We start from the raw sequence: 16203 nt of genomic DNA on the forward strand, positions 1-16203 counted from the left end.
AGGCTGCATAGTTCAGTTACAACTTACTAAGTACCTTTCAGTAGCACTCACCAGATCTCAGATTAAATTAGCACTGAAAATCATCAGTGGTAAGAAACACAGCTTTAGCTATTTATACCTCCCACAGAACTTCTAGTATTCAGCTTCAAAATCTTTACTTTGTCAAACAGTCTCCCATCAAAGAATGGATAAAGCTAATTTTGGAATCCAGTTAATTTTCAGATTCTAATTTGGAGTCCTACTCTAACACAAGCAACCTATAGGCTGTCACTTCAATAGCATGGAAAATGCCAGGTCCTAAATCCAACTGGAAACTTACCTTTCTTTTGAGAAAGGTTTTACATCTGCATAACTTAATGAAAAAGATCGAGCAAACTTTGAAGAGTGCAGTAAACTAATAATCAATGCACAGCAGTTAAATTCACCACATCTTCTCAAGCACATACCAAGAAAAAACTTACAGTGTCAGTGCACTGCATATGATGTAGGATTAGAAAACATGGCCAAAAAGTCAAGCAAACACAGAAACATATTTACAGCTACAGAGCATGTCTACACTCACCTGCAATGGGTGGTCCAACTGTCATAGGGACTGACATGAGTCCTAGTAGAAATCCTATAGCCTGGGAGACATCCTGAGCCCCAACAAGCTCAAAGGCAATAGGAGCCATAATGCAAATGAAGCACCCATCAAATAGGCCCATGAAGAGACACACAGCTATGAGAGCTCCAAAGACATGGCACAGTGGAATCATCATAGACATCAAGCCAATAAAGAAGAATGAGGCCACCTAAACACGACCAGGGAAAAGATATAAAAACACATTGCATCAAATTCACAAATATTAGGGAACAGATAAGCTTCCTTGAATTTGTAATGAATTAAATTATCCGCCTATATTTGCTTTAAAATACATATAATCAGTCTCCACGGATTACCACCATCAGAGGTTACATACCAAGATAAAACAAAAACATAACTCATGACAGGCAAAGAAATTCCACTACCCATTTCACAAACTTTGAAAATGCATTTGTAATCAACTATCCTGCAGTGACTCTGTAAGGTCATTTCTCATGCACCAAAATTTTTTGAGAAGTTGTTCCCAGCTCTTTCCACAAATGAAAGTCAAAGAAATATCAAAAGTTTAATATAGCTGAAATACTGTAATTAGACTCCTCACTATTGTAATTTAAGTAAAAATATCAGTATTGTGAATGATTACTTCAGGATGCTTATATTTCAACAGAAGTGAAACCATTACAATTTTTCACAAAAAAAGTGTACTGCTGCACTCATGCATACTTACAAAGATTTTCTAATATAACCTTAGATTATTTATTTGTTTTAGACTAAAGGAATAAAACTGTCTTTCAGCAAAATAAAGCAGAATTAAACAGAAAAAAAAAAGGTAATAGTTTTGCCTGTGGACCATCCATATGTCAGCATAGGAAATCAATGTCCCAAACACATCAGGAAATCTAAGTTTTTCTATGACAACAAATACTCCAGGAAGGTAATTCTTTCCTAAGAATTTTTGTTTTCCATAATGCAGTGCAGACAACATCCACTAGATGCCTCCCTTGCTATTCATTTTAAAAGACCAAATGGAGAACACCTCGCGGTTGCCAACAGGCAAGTGGACTAAAGCTTTCCCAAAATCCCACACTCTGCCTTAAAAAAATATCGTTTATAAGTGTGGAGGGAAAGAAATGTATATCCTCCTTCATCCCCAAGCTTCAGCATTTCTGGAAGCTGTTACTCCTTCTGCAAAATCTCCTCAATTAAGCACCTCTTATGTTCCCATGGCCATACCACTGCGTACTATACTCAGAACATACTTAACACCAAATCAGCACCTATCAAAGATCAAGAAAAGAGATCCAAAATCCTTAATAGAGGAACATGTGGAAAAAAAATTAACCTTTCTGCAACCATTATGAAATCATGGGATAAAACACAGAAAGCAGAATCTAGAGAATCCCCAGAGGTTCTCACTCACATGCTAATGATTAGTAATTTCTTCCATTCCCAGCTGAAAACAGCAAGCAGGAAATCGACATTTTCTTAGCATTAAAAATAAAAGTCAGATTCATAAACTTTGCACCAAAGGCTCCTAGTATCAAACACCATACATTGAATTTCCCAGAGTTTTGAAACTTTTCAAATTTGAATTTCCAATCAGTTAGTTCTGCTTGCTTATGAGGAGTACCTGAAACCAAAGCCTTCAGAATACACAGTTCTGAAGGAATATAGAAATAATAAAAACATACCTGTAAATAAATTTTTTTTGCACCAGGAATATAATCGGCAACTCTGCCAAAGATCAACCTGCCAACTCCTGAAGTAATGCCCAGACACAGCAGAAGCACTTCTTCTGGCACACTGTCACCAAATCTGTCTTTTACATGATTCATCTGTTTAAAAAGATGGTTGAGAAAATAAATTTGCTTTAGAATTAAAAGATAGACCTTGGAAAACTTGAGTTAAATAGAAGTTAATCTGTGAATCTCAGATTTACAAATTCAGCTACAAATGGTCATCACATTACTCTGCTTTTACAGATTTTAGAACAGGTAGGCTCTGTCTAATACAAAAAAAAAAAAAGAGAGAGATCTTAGAACAGTTCTCCCCAGCCACTCTTAATTTACTAGTCATATTTATAATGTCACACAGAATCCACAAGGGCTGACTGAAACTGGCTGCTCCCCTGGCCAGGGTAGACTCTGAGGTGTGAAGGTACTGAGTGATTAATTGGAACCACTGCAATGCTGCTCCATGCAGTAAGACAGAGACACAGGCTACCACACTTGCAACACAGCTCAGGGCAGGAGCAAGAAGAAGAGAGCTGGAGACTAGACAACACAAGTAAGAAACCAGACAAAGTAGGAGAGGCCCTCCAGAATGCCTCATCCTGACATCCACAACCACCACTATGATGTTCAGGGGCAAGGAGGCAGAGGACCAGGAACCACTTGCAATGCCAAATACAACAGCAAGCACTTCCTCGAGAGGGTACAGCTACAGCAGCGATAACAAGGTAGCCTGGAAGAATGAATTATCAGCCACTTCAACCTAAAGAACTAAGGCAACTGATCAATGGTCCTGACCCCCATATCAGTCATTACAACTTTAAAGTTGTTAAAAAAAATTATTACCTTGGCTTGATGGATTTTTTTATAGACTCTCTGGTTCCACAGTGGATTAGGTTGGTTTGTGTGTTTGTGGTTTTTAAATCAACCCCAAAGACCAGAAATTACCCACAGGGAAGATTTTTTTGCACTATTACCTTTTGAAACACATTTGCCAATACCAAATATGCCGAAGGGGGCATTAGATGTAGAAGTCATTTGCACAGCCCTGCAAACTCTGTGCTCATAAGTAGTTCTGAACAAGAAAGTAAAGACTCAGATGTGTGAAAGAGCAAAGAGAAGAAACTGATTTCAAGTAAAGATGTAGTAAAAACATTTGAGAGATAAGGTAACCAGAGGCTGACAAACCCAGATAGTAAAAGCTGCACACCAACTTATTATTAAATCTGAGTATGTGATATCACTTCAAACAAGTGAACTCTTAATTTCCTATCTATAAAATTAAAAAGTTCCATTTGAGTAAATACTTCTAAAGCAAAATAGTCTAGATTCTTTTCTGGCAAGAATGTTAATATACAAGCAGTGCCTTTTTTTCCAACGTAAACAGGATTTGCTAGTGATAGTAATTTTCTTAAGTATAAAATCTATTGGGCACAGAAAGCCTATTAAATCCAATATTAATTTGTCCCACATAACTGACTTTGTAAGAAAGGGAAAAAAATAAGGGTTAGTGGGTTTGGTTTGGTTTTAAAGAATTCCTTCTAACTTAAATTGAAGACAGATGCACGCTCTCTATTTTTTAAGTTTATTTTTCTCTTTGCTTTTTGAGACACACTTGGGAACAGAATCTGATGAAATTTTTCATCTGGAATGATATTTAAACATAAAAGATAAGCTGTTCTTTTTATTCCCTTTCCGTCAAAGGTGAGAAGAAGAAAAGCTGACAGTTTTCCCACCCCTACCTTCATGTGCCTGTCAACACCTGCAGGCTGGCCCAGCTGGCAAGAGAAGCCAAGGTGTTTTATGCTATTCTTGTCACCTGTTCCACTTCCATGTGTTTGCAGCCTCTAGCTTGTTTAATTAGCAGGCCTGATTCATCCACTCCCTAGAGGCTTTTCAAGAGGTAAGATAAAGCTCTACATCTGGATAACTCTTAAGCCTGAACCTGCAACTCAGTAAATGGATTTCTCAAAGCAGCACACAGGGTGAAATGCTGTCCTCTTAGATCAGTGGGGAAAAATACTGGATTCAATCAACTCCTTAAGCAGGAAAACAGCCACTACTCATCTCAAATTTCAAATACCTAAATTAGCATTTATTTTTTTAGCTTTCACTGTTTTTAAGTACATCATAACCTTAAAGAAAGCTTCTAACTAGATGTAAGGAGAAACTTTTTCCCCAGGAGGGCAGTGGCACAGGCTGCCCATAGAGCTTGTTCAGTCTCCTTCCTTGGAGGTTTTTCAGGCCCAAGTGCACAAGGCCCTGAGCAACCTGGTCTCATCCTCAGATCTGTAACAGCATATTCAACCTTCAGTGATGCAGTCGCTAGGTAAGCTTTAATCAACAGCAGTATTAACTGAATGTCTGGAAATACAGTGATTCAGGATTAATTCAGTACTGTAAGTGCTAACTCATTAAGGACTTAGAGACACTTATTAACTATAGGTTAAATATCTTTATGGTGAAGTAGCTCAAACAAGATTCAGATTTCTGCAGATTTTTAGCTGCTAGAGCTACTCAAAAATCCCATGATGAGCAATTGCTTATGAACCTTCTCAGGCAGCATTTCATGTACTAACATTCTGGTCATTGCGGAATTATACAAGTTGTAATTGTATGATTCCTTAGGCAGTATAGATACAGCAGTCAAATGGGGACCCAGGCATACAAAGCATTTCCAAAGCATTTTCCTTTGGGTTCTGCTGCTTCTCAGTAATGTGGCTGGCTCTTCACTGATGAATCGCAGGTCTGATTTTTCCACATGTAGAAAAGACTTAGTTGGCCCAGGCAAATTTACATCCCAGACTAGCACAGCTTCTTTATTTTTAAAGCTAGAATTTACCTTCATACAATCCAGTTTTCCAAATCAAGACATAGACAGTGAAGAATATAAGTGAATGCATCCCTGGCACCAGCATTCTACCTGTGCTCTCTATTATCAGGGTAACATGCACAGATCTTATTGCCCAAATTCTCATTACTGTTAGAATGAGACTAGAAGAAATATTAGCCACTATATATGGCCGGAATGCTTTCATATTTACAGTCTTGGTTAACCTCTCTCTATCCAAGACCAGATTTTGCCAAGATCTTCCCTTCACTGCACATACAATTCAGCTATATTCATGCAGTGAATCAAAGAAAGTAATCTGAGCAGAGCTGTAGCTCTTTTTTTTTCCAAACACAAAGAACTTGAACCTGAAGAAGTAGTTATGAGCTAGCAAGAAACAATTCTTTCTCTGTCAACTGTTTTCTTCCCATGTATATTCCATGTTGGGGATTCCCAATGAAGCACAGCTTTAGTAGGCTAAATATAATACAGTCTTTCTCACCAAAAGAGATGCCCAACAGCAACATATAGCCTAGAAAACTCTGAAGAAAATGGTGGGTTTAATGTGCTCAGTTACTGATTCAAGTCCTTATGTCTGACACTTTCATTCAAGACAAGTGTAAGGAAAAAAGCAAATGCTTATGGAGTACTGCTGGTACCATTCATATATTGGAGATACTATTCCTAACTGCTCCAAATTAAGTTTCCTGAAAGAGCTGAAAGGGTGTAGAGGCCTAGACGATAAGGGGGCTAATGTGTATGTCTCAAACACTGATAGCCACATAGCTTTGGAACCAACCAAGGATTGTTGGTAGTAACAGCCAAGGATTGTTGGTAATAACACACTGTGAGAAAGAACAGGATGTGGCTGGAGAAGGGGGCCATATGGAGGGAGGGCAGCTCTTTTCCAGGACAAACGTCCTTGTTCTAGCCCTAAGAGATAAGCATAAGAGTGCAGCGTACCAGAATGAGGCTGAGAAGCAGGCACAGACTGTAGGGAAAAAGCAAGACTAAAGACATCAGAATCCCTCTGATCCATTTCCAGAAAGGTCTAAAAGAACAGGCTGCACATGATAAGTAACTAATTTGCATAGAAAATGAGAAATCTCCAGGGCAGAGAGAAGTACCCCTATCAAGTCCATGCAGTGCCCCCAAAACCCTGGACATCGCCAGCACCTGGATCGATTGACACTGGATCCAGGACCGACTGGGGGTTTGTTTCTTTCTTCCTTCTTTCCTTTCTCACACTCGTTAATTCATGTATCTCTCTCTCTTCTCTTTCACTTTATCCAAAACCCACTGCTGTGTGTTTATCTAGGAGATCAGAGATTAACATACCAATTCCCATGCCAAGTGTGTAATTTACTAATAAAACTTCGTAAACTTTTGCAGACCCTCTCACTTCATTTGTTCCTTTTGAACATGAGCTTCTATCGATCCTTGGTGCTCCCTTCCCCATAAGGGTGGAGCCACAAGAGACAGCATAAAGAAATGGGCACAAGCACACTGGTGGATTGGTGTGGCTTGGGTGTCAGCAGCAAGACAGATAAGGTGCACACATATCTGAGGAAGTTCACAGTGACTGAGAACAAGAACAAGGAATAAAACCAGGGATCCGCAAGAACTGAACTGTAACGTACACAAGGGATGAGAGTTAAACTGTTGGATAACTTACTCTTTTAAAACATTTTTTAAAATTATCATTTGCAATTACAATCCGTAATTTAGAGTCTCAGTTCTATCTGTTTTTTGTGGCCTAAAACAGTGTTTCAGGGCTTATTTTACTCTCAAAACTCAACTAGCCACTATGTCCAAAATTAGCTACTATCAGCAAGTCCTAGAGAGTTACAGGCCAATCACATTAACTTGAGTTTCCAGAATAACAGCAGAAAAGGAAACAAAACCAGAACTATTTGTAAACATCTAGCTGGCAACATCACAATCTAAGGATCAACACAGATTCATGGGGAAAAAAAAAACAACCCTAATTTCTCTCCATTACATGGTGGGTAGCAAACCTTGCCTACAGGGGTAAGGGCAGATGTAACAAATCTTGACTTTGGCTAGCATTTAGGAATTCTCCCAAACATAATTCTTATGAGCCAGTTTGGAATACATATCTTAAATGAAACAATTGTAAAGATGGATGTTCAAATGTTTGGAAAGGCTACTTTGAAGGAGTGATTCACTGAAAAATTGAATATGCCAAAGAAGGCACCACCAAAACCTTCCCCAATGTATTGCTATTTAACGTTTCCATTAATGATATGGACAGTGAAATAGATAATATACTTTTAGATCTGCAAATTATATCAAATTATGAATATGGCAGCCACTGTAAAGAAAAACACTGGAATTCAAAATGATCTTGGCAAACTGGCATCTCAGTCAATAATGTGAAATTAGTTATTAATTCATAATGTTTTTATGGAAATTAAACTATATGGAAAAAACACTGAGGCAAAGAAATCAGGTGCATGAATACAAGATGGAAGAATGCTCTGGCAACAGCTCTTTAGAAAGGAAACTAAAGGTTTAGCAGATTAAAACTTCAGCATGTTCCAATAATGTCATATTATAAAAGTAATAAAAGACATGAATTCATTACATGATGTGACCTTTACATACTGCTCAGTACCAGTAAGGCCTCAGCTGAGTTTTTATGTCCTGTTTTGTTCATTACTCATTATTAAAGACATGGACCATGGGTACAGAATACAAAAGACCGGGCAAAAAGCAGAAATTTGACAACTATGACTTGTGGAAAATGATTTTTCAAAAGAAATATTAAAAATGGTCCTACACCAAAAGTCTGTACTCAAAAATTGAGTAAATTGGATGAAGTACTGGCATACCTCCAGTCTTATTTTCTATGATTCCTGGAGTGATTTGACAGGTGTCTTAGAATAGTCACAAATGCATACTTATTGAGTGTTAAAACTTAAAAAATTTTTGTTTAGCTCTAGCTTGGTAAAACTCTGCTGTACCTTTGATTAAAAGTAACCTTATGACTGGAGGAAGCAATTTCCTGACATCATTACTTACATTACCCTTCTAAAGAGTTAAGTAATTCTTTTCAAATCATTGTGGTATTTACTAATGTGATATAGTGTTATCAGTTTACAATATATGTAATTAAAAGTGAGCACATTACATTATGTTCTATGATTATGAAATTATGGAATATCAAAACTATGGATTAAGATATCCTACACAAACACCAAAAAAACAAGAATATATTGCATTAACCACTGATGATTAATATCATATGTACTGGACTTCTTAAAAAAAAAAATAATACACTTTTTGGCTAATTGTTTTAAACACCATTTAAGATGGATTCTCAAAGTAGTTAATAAAAGTGAAGCAACTAAAACCTAATATAGCAACTTCATCCCCTTTATAATATTAAATTAAAAGCTTATAGTATGGATTAATTTTATTTAGCATACTTCAGTAAAATTTTAATAAAATTCTGCTGTTTCACATCCAGTTTAGTCTTCCTCAACCCTAAAAAAAGAAAAATATTCCTATTGTACTATTCACTTTACGGATGATAATGCTTTGGCCTTGACTTTCAAACAAATATGGTCAGACTTCAATACCCTAGCTTAAAAATAACAACAATAAACCCCAAGAAGATGAATATAGCAGCATATACTATTTGTGCAGAAAGAAACGGAAAGATAGCCTAACAAAAGTGATTTTCTTAAACCAAGATCTATTAGTAGTTACAGTTACTTCAGTTAAGTACCCAATTTCTTTTCTTATTTTTGCCTATATTAGACATGACTGGAAATATTACATAGATTTTACAGAAAGTATACATTTAGCTTCTGACAGTTCAGTTCAGCTACACTGAAGGTAAGCTTACAACTGAATATATGGGAAGACAAATGGGACTGTGTATTGACCAACTAAGTGATATAGTAAGTAAGAAAAGAGAACTGCTAACGCACCACAACAATACAACAAGCAAGACCTTTATTATAATATTGTGCTAGCTACAGCATTTACATTTCACAAAAAAGATGTCTTCTCACTTCTTAAGGTGTTTTTCTTAGGCAGCTAGCCTTCCAAACTGATACAAAAAAAAAAATTCTTGGAGAGGTAATTTGGAAGCCTGATCCCAATGCTCCAAATTGCTCTGTGGAGAAGCTTCTTGGATCATAAAGACTAGTCAGTCAAACTAAACATCAAGTCAAGTGAAAAGAGTATCCCTCAGCTTAAAAGATATTTTAAAAGACAGCTATAAGACTGATTCAAGACCTCTGGAATCTCCCAGACTAAAAAATTTACCAGTAGAGTTCTTCTGTAACTACTCACACAGGAAGGTGACAATTTCAAAGAGAAACAATGGAAGCTAGACTAAGATCAGAATGAAAATAAGTATTTATTTGCATCAGTGAAAGTAATTAGCCAGGAACTAACAGCTTTTACAAGAGGACAGGTTTTCATTTTACAGAAGAGTGCTGCTACCTCAAGTAAATTTTTCAGCTTAGCAGTAGAATTAACAGTAAGATTACCAGACAAGATTGCCAAAAGGCAGCTTCTTAGAGTAGCCCCTTTAAAAATTACAAATATAAATATTTTATTTCTTGCCTATCTTAAAGAACAACACAGTAAGCAATTTAGAGTCAACTGGTTAGTAAAATAGGCGTTCATTATCTGCCTACATGTTACAATGCTATTGTCATGTCCTAAGAGAGGCTGACTCTACAACAGAATTTGGCTGCTTTTATTATGTCTCTCAGGACTAGACTCCTTAAACATAGACCTTAGGTGAGTAAGATCAAAACTGATTCTCAAACCTCTATTCAGTCACCAGGGCATCTGTAACACTTCAGTATTAGAAATCTACTTGTGGACACGGTCATAATCACCTCAGCTTTCACAGACCTGAGTGAAGTACCCGATTCATTCTACTGGGAAACAGAAGAAAGCTCTCACAAGGGTCTCAATTCCACTTGCAAGTCCCAAATACACTGCCAAGTATCTACCAGACCAGGGTCCTGCGAAATTGAATCAAGTAGTCAAATTTTCATTTAAAACACAACAAAAAGATGATGATAGCCTCTCCTCCTCATACAGAGATACAGTCCTTACTCAGGATACAAACATTTCTTTTCCCTTTTTTCTTCTGCCTGAAGCAATCCAAAACCACCTCTCCCTTTCCCTAGGAAATATTGTGCTCAGAAGTAATGACTAATTTTAACTCAATCATCAGGATACAGATATTTATGCTCTGGGTTTTTTTTCCTGCCTGGACTAATCCAAAACTACCTCTCTCTTTTCCTAGGAAATATTCTGCTCAGAAGTAATGACAAATTTTAACTCAATCATCAGAAAAGAACATGAAAAATAGCTCACAGCCTGACAATTACTGGCAATCAAATAGAAAGAGCTAGGTTCTGAGATTTCCTCAAAGGAAGAATCAAAACACATGGTAAAAAATTCACAGATCTGAACAGGATTTAAAAAGCAAAGAGGGTTTCTTGGAAGAGACACTGGACACAAAAGCTGGTCTGTATTTGACTGAAGGTATTTGGCAATTAGTTTTTGTCACTTTGTAGGAGGGTAGCAGGGAAAAAACATCAGCTGTGATCTCAGGCTTCTGGGCACTTGTGGAGTTTGAAGAGTTTAGTTCAGGTCAAAATGCTTCAAGCATCCAAAACCAAGATGCTGAATTTACCATTAAAATAGCATTAAAAAAAAAACACAAAAAAACCAAAAAAAACCCCAAAAAACACACAATTTACTCTGACTTTGACTTATATGCTCTATCTGCTATTAGAATAGTTTGTATTATGTGGTAGTACAATAACTAATGCGGCGTTAGAGATTGATACAAAGGAAGTCACAATGTAACTCAGACCTTTCAATCTGCCAGCATTGCAGACCTGAGGAAGACTGCTTTCCTCTTACCCTTTTAATTTCTACATGAGTATCCCTGCTACCTATTTTTTTTAAACTTTCATTTACTTTTACTTCTCAAAAAATCAGAAAATATCAGTTTTATTCTTTTCCATTTCTATTCTTTTTGAAACTATATTTTTTATTCATCTCCAGTACTTATTTGAAAAGCATAGGTTAAATACACTTTCATAACAATTACAAGGATAAAATAGGAATTAATTTATTTCTTTTTCCCACCCCCACCCCCACTGTCCAAAGTGGGCAATCTAACCAAGAATAAATAGTGCTGAGTCAACATCGAGGAATACTGAAAAAGAAATGGGTGCACAGGATAATTACAGAAGTGGATAAAGGGGGAAAATTTCACTAACCTGGGCAGTCAAACTGCAGCAGATGTTGAGATCTGAAGGGAGATAAATGCAAAGATTAGAAAAGCAAGTAAAGCATGGGGAGCCACTGAAGACTTTGGGTCTCAGAGGTATCTGCTTAATAATTACATTGGACCTTTACAAAACCAGAGCCTTGTTAGTCTTCCATTGGAGACAGAAATATGATAAAGTGGATGAGAAAGGTAATAGTGCTAAAATTGACAGCTATACCTACAGCACAGAGAAATATCTGTTTGACAAACAGTTATCTGTTAGTACTGGACATAATTTAAGAGATACTGTCCTACCATTACAAAACAGACTAACAGCAGATTCTGGGAAATAAAAGATGTAGTAGACCTCAGACAAATGACTGATGTAGATCTGAAGAAATGAGGTTTCTTGAACAGCAGCCCATAAAAGCAAGTGAATGTAGTGATGGAAACTGAATTTTCCAGTTTCAGGAAAAAATATTGAGACACACCAACTAGATATTAAGCACTACTTTACAAAACATTCTAAAAGTAGCAAATTTATGACATAATACAGGTGGTTCACAAAACACAAACAGTACTTACCTTACAAGAATCAAATTTCTTTAATAGCTGTTATGTGTATGCACTTTAACTTATAAAATCTGCATATCCATGGTGAAGTTCAGAGATTTTTGGTTAATAGAGTCCATACAGACTTTTCACCATGCTCTGCACACAGACATAAAGGACAGCATTTATCTCTGTGCTTCTATTTGTCTCCACTGTGGAATCCAGGGGCATAGGAATTAAAGGGAGGAGAGAGGTGCAGGACTAGGACTGTACACATAGAATGCACAACCTGACCAGCTTCAGTTATTGCAAGGTATATAACTCCATTCTCCTATGGCTCCTTGAGCAACTCTCCCACTGCAAAGGACACAGAGCAACTGCCACTGTCTGTGTAGGGATGACCCCTCTTACAAGGACAGCAACTGAAATACTGGTTTCTCAAATGAAGAGTTTAAATTAGATATGTCACATCTGACAATATTTAGGGAACACAATGTCAGTAGGGGAGGCTTGAAGAGTTACAAATATATTTGCAAGCAGTGTCATAGATGATGACTAGGGTCTTGTCAGGCAGAACTATTGCAGTGAGATTCATCCTGACTATCATAGCTTATCCTGATACAGCAGAGCTCAAATCTGCTTCAAGAATCTTAGATGGTTTCTACACTCCCTTCATATATTCCTCCAAGTGACCCAATGCTTTTGCTTGGGGAGGGTGCAGTTCACAAGTGGAAAATGTCAATTTTTCTGTATCAGCAGAATAGAGAGAATGTTTTGTCCTGAATAAGTAAGGTCTCTCATAAACTTCCAGAGTATATGGAAGTGAATACAGTTTTCAAATTACATAGCGAGAATTTCAGATAAATTCCTAGGAAAACTGTGGCTACAGAGGATCTTTCAAGAACTCAGCTGTTCATTTCTCCAAGTTGATTGCACAAGACAACAGTTTTTATTGGCACATATTCTTGGGGGCAGAGGTTCAAACACTGAATTTTCACAGCACAATCTGATTTCTTATTAACAAAAACAAGACACATCACTGATACAGAGTAAGAAATGTGCAGAGAAAAGTCAAAATAGCTGGCTCGTAAAGAACAGAGCTGAAGGTCAAGTCATCCTGGTTCAATTTAAGAAGGTAGTCCAAGGTGATAAAGTAGTTGTAGAACAGTTAAATCACACAAAGGCACAGAACTTACACTACAGATTAGAAGTGTGGGGGAATGAAATCTGGCAACAGAAGTCCGTGTCATCTGTAATCCATATCAGCAAGTTCTCCTGTTAATTTTTATATTTCTAAAGTGAAAAAGACTACTTTTATCTAAAGAACGTGAAAAAAAAATGGATTTTCCAGCAAAAGATAGGTAACATAGTCCAGTACACAGCACTATCTTTTTGTCCAAAGACAGACTATGTGGGCACAGCACTAGACTCAAACTCCAATATACTCCAAAAATACAGAAGATCTGGAGACAGACTAAGCCACCCAGGGGACAGATTAATATTTATCCAAGTTGTCTGATTTTGTGATGCAGCCAAGAAAGTGAGTTTGTTTATATACATTAAGAAGTTCTTATGACTAACATGTACTCTACAGAGATTTCAAATAGCTTCATGCCTCTCCCATGAATAAAAATGCTTGGAAGCATCTTTACTTTTCATTCTGAGGTGCATTTTCTTTTCCAATACAGTTTATGAGAATCTTAGAGCAGAGTCCAAGGTGATGCTCTGTTTCTCAGTGGCAATATTTTTTTTCCAAGCATTGTCTGCAGTCCAGTCTCACTTCCCTGTTCCTTGGAGTTCCAGCTGAACCTATTCCTGGCAATGCAGATTTCAGTGAAGCAATGAGACACTGAATCTTCAGTATCTACAGAGGACATTAAATCCAGTACTTATCTCCCTCCCAAGACAGATTCTCCCAAGAAAGTTGCTGGAAAAAATGGCCAGACACACACCATTTTTTCATATCTTAAACATGATGCAAACAGACACAGAACACATACACTCCAGACAGCTACTGCTTACCAAAAATCTCTACATATACAAGGATGCACCCATTATGGAATATGATCGTGGATAAGCATCAAAAGGAGAAGTCAGATTTACTCAGTAAATTAAGAAATAGGCAGCAAAGCAAGGTGCAAAATACTGAAATCTTTTTCTTGAGCTATTCTGAAGTTTTAAAAGTACAGTCAGTGTCATGGTAACTTCCACATTGCATATCAATTAACGAGTAGCTTTGTATACAAGCCTGTAGCCATATCTGAACAGCAAGCCTAATTTTCAAATATATCTAGTAATTCTTTAAGAGTATTTTCTTTGCTAAAAATATTTCAACATAGAAAGGTAAACTTTATCAATACATATTTCTATTACATTATCTACAATCTAGCTGCTTTTTTTTAAAAAAAGTAAAACACAAATATATGCAATATTTTGTTCAACTATTCAGTTGTTAAATTCAGTTTTTCATCCTCCAAGGTGTAAGACACTATAAATAAGGCAGGACCTATCATTAGCAAGAGGCATTTAATAAAATTAACTGCTAAATTAAACTGTATTTGTCCCAAGACAAATTACTACAGGACTGAAACACTGCATTAAAAGTGTTAAGATGAAATTCTCAGTCCTACTAGTATTCCTCGTAGTGGCTGAATATTGCTACATCAAAATAAAACACAATACTGGGCCCCTTCTTTTGAAAGTGTGTCATAATTAGTACTGTCCTAAACGCATACCAAAACTTGCTAATGACCTTGGCCACTGCTTAGAAAATACTAGGCAGCAACAGTATTTCTCTTTAAGCAGTATTTCTTTTCAACCTGCTAAATAAAGTACAAAAAGCAACAACATAACTTTTCAGCTACCTGGCATGTGACTTTGTATCAAAGTTTAATAGACTTGACCTAACAAGCTCATAAGAATTAAGGATGCATGATTCTGATTAAGTAAATATTTTCTAAGGGTAAAAGAACAACACTAAACCCTTAACATCAGACAGACTGACTGCTGAAAAACAGAAGTTCTCTATTTATTATCAAAACAAGCACAGGACAAGTGACACAGAGAGTAGGTACACTGTCTTTCAAATGTACTTAATCATTGCCTTGTAAGATAGTCCTTACTAAAAACACTTGGAAAGTGTTTTCAACTAATCTGACAGATTGCTGTTGTGAACTCACTATTTAAACCCGAATGGACTAAACTAGGATTTTCTTTGTCTATCTTGGAGAGCCATCAAAAAATTTGCCTATTTTAGAGGGTCATAAAAAAAACCCCACTCTCAATCACTGCAGTTTAGATTGATTTTAAAATTGAGAGAAATAACTATTTGATTTAGTCATCTTTTGACTTCAGTTTGTTCTTCAGCAATCTGAATTAATGCTGAAAGTATAGAATAAAATTAAGTCAAAACTTATTTATAGTGTTTATCTCAACCCAATTTCCAAGTGACATGTAATGGAACACCTATTAAAGGAATTTGACACCAATTAAACTGGGATAAGAAAAGCTTTCCCTTTTGGTTCTCCCTTGCAAGAGCCAAAAGGAATATGATGCCTATTTCACATGCAGTTGATATCTACCAGTAAGGGACGGGTAATTCTTGCCAGCTCCTTGACATGAATATCTAGCTTGCCATATAATCAATGTGTTTTAGTTAGAGCCCACTTCATAAGCAGGTTATTTCTCCAGTTTTTACTTGATGCAGCAAATACAGTGCAGATAGTTAAAATTGCAAATACTTGGCCAATTCTATTATTCCAAAGCCCAAAATGAGTTTTCACTTCTTTCATACTATAAGTTTCACAATGTGTGTTCTCCTTTCCAATACACTTCAGAAAATGCAAGAGACAGGAACAGAAATCAGGGCTGGCCCTGAAGCACATGGAAACCCTGCCTGCACCCTCAGGAGCTCCTCAGCTGTGCCAAGCTGGCATTCAGCAGCTGATGTGCAGTGACTCGAGCACACCGAATCTGTGACCTCCTGCCACCATGGGCCTGAGGGGTGACACACAAGGACTCCAATCCATAGGGCCTGTGGCACCTGCACTCCATCACATGGTCAAGAGCAGCCATTCCAGCTGAAACTATCCTTCCAGGTGGGAAAAATGGGACTTGGTTAAGTAGAGAAGCCAGTTCTGAGGTCTAAGAGGAGAGCTGTAGGCAGCAGGTTCGTTTGTATAAGTGTTTATTTCTTAGTGTGCTTGCAACCAGCATTCTAGCAATCTGGCTG

General features: G+C 37.0%; 1 protein-coding gene across 1 annotated transcript in view; it reads right to left on the bottom strand.

Moving 5' to 3' along the window:
- The window catches only part of SLC16A10 (solute carrier family 16 member 10), a 63293-nt gene that overhangs the window by 2239 nt on the left and 44851 nt on the right, over positions 1–16203 (bottom strand). Inside the window, exons 4-5 of the mRNA XM_027693050.1 lie at positions 2275–2418; positions 563–791 (exon numbers count right to left, since the gene is read on the bottom strand). Coding sequence (XP_027548851.1) covers positions 563–791; positions 2275–2418 — 373 coding nt within the window. The remainder of the gene's footprint in view (positions 1–562; positions 792–2274; positions 2419–16203) is intronic.

This window comes from Neopelma chrysocephalum, unplaced genomic scaffold (assembly GCF_003984885.1).
Source record: "Neopelma chrysocephalum unplaced genomic scaffold, ASM398488v2 Primary Assembly neopelma1_23, whole genome shotgun sequence".
NCBI classification, from domain to species: domain Eukaryota; kingdom Metazoa; phylum Chordata; class Aves; order Passeriformes; family Pipridae; genus Neopelma; species Neopelma chrysocephalum.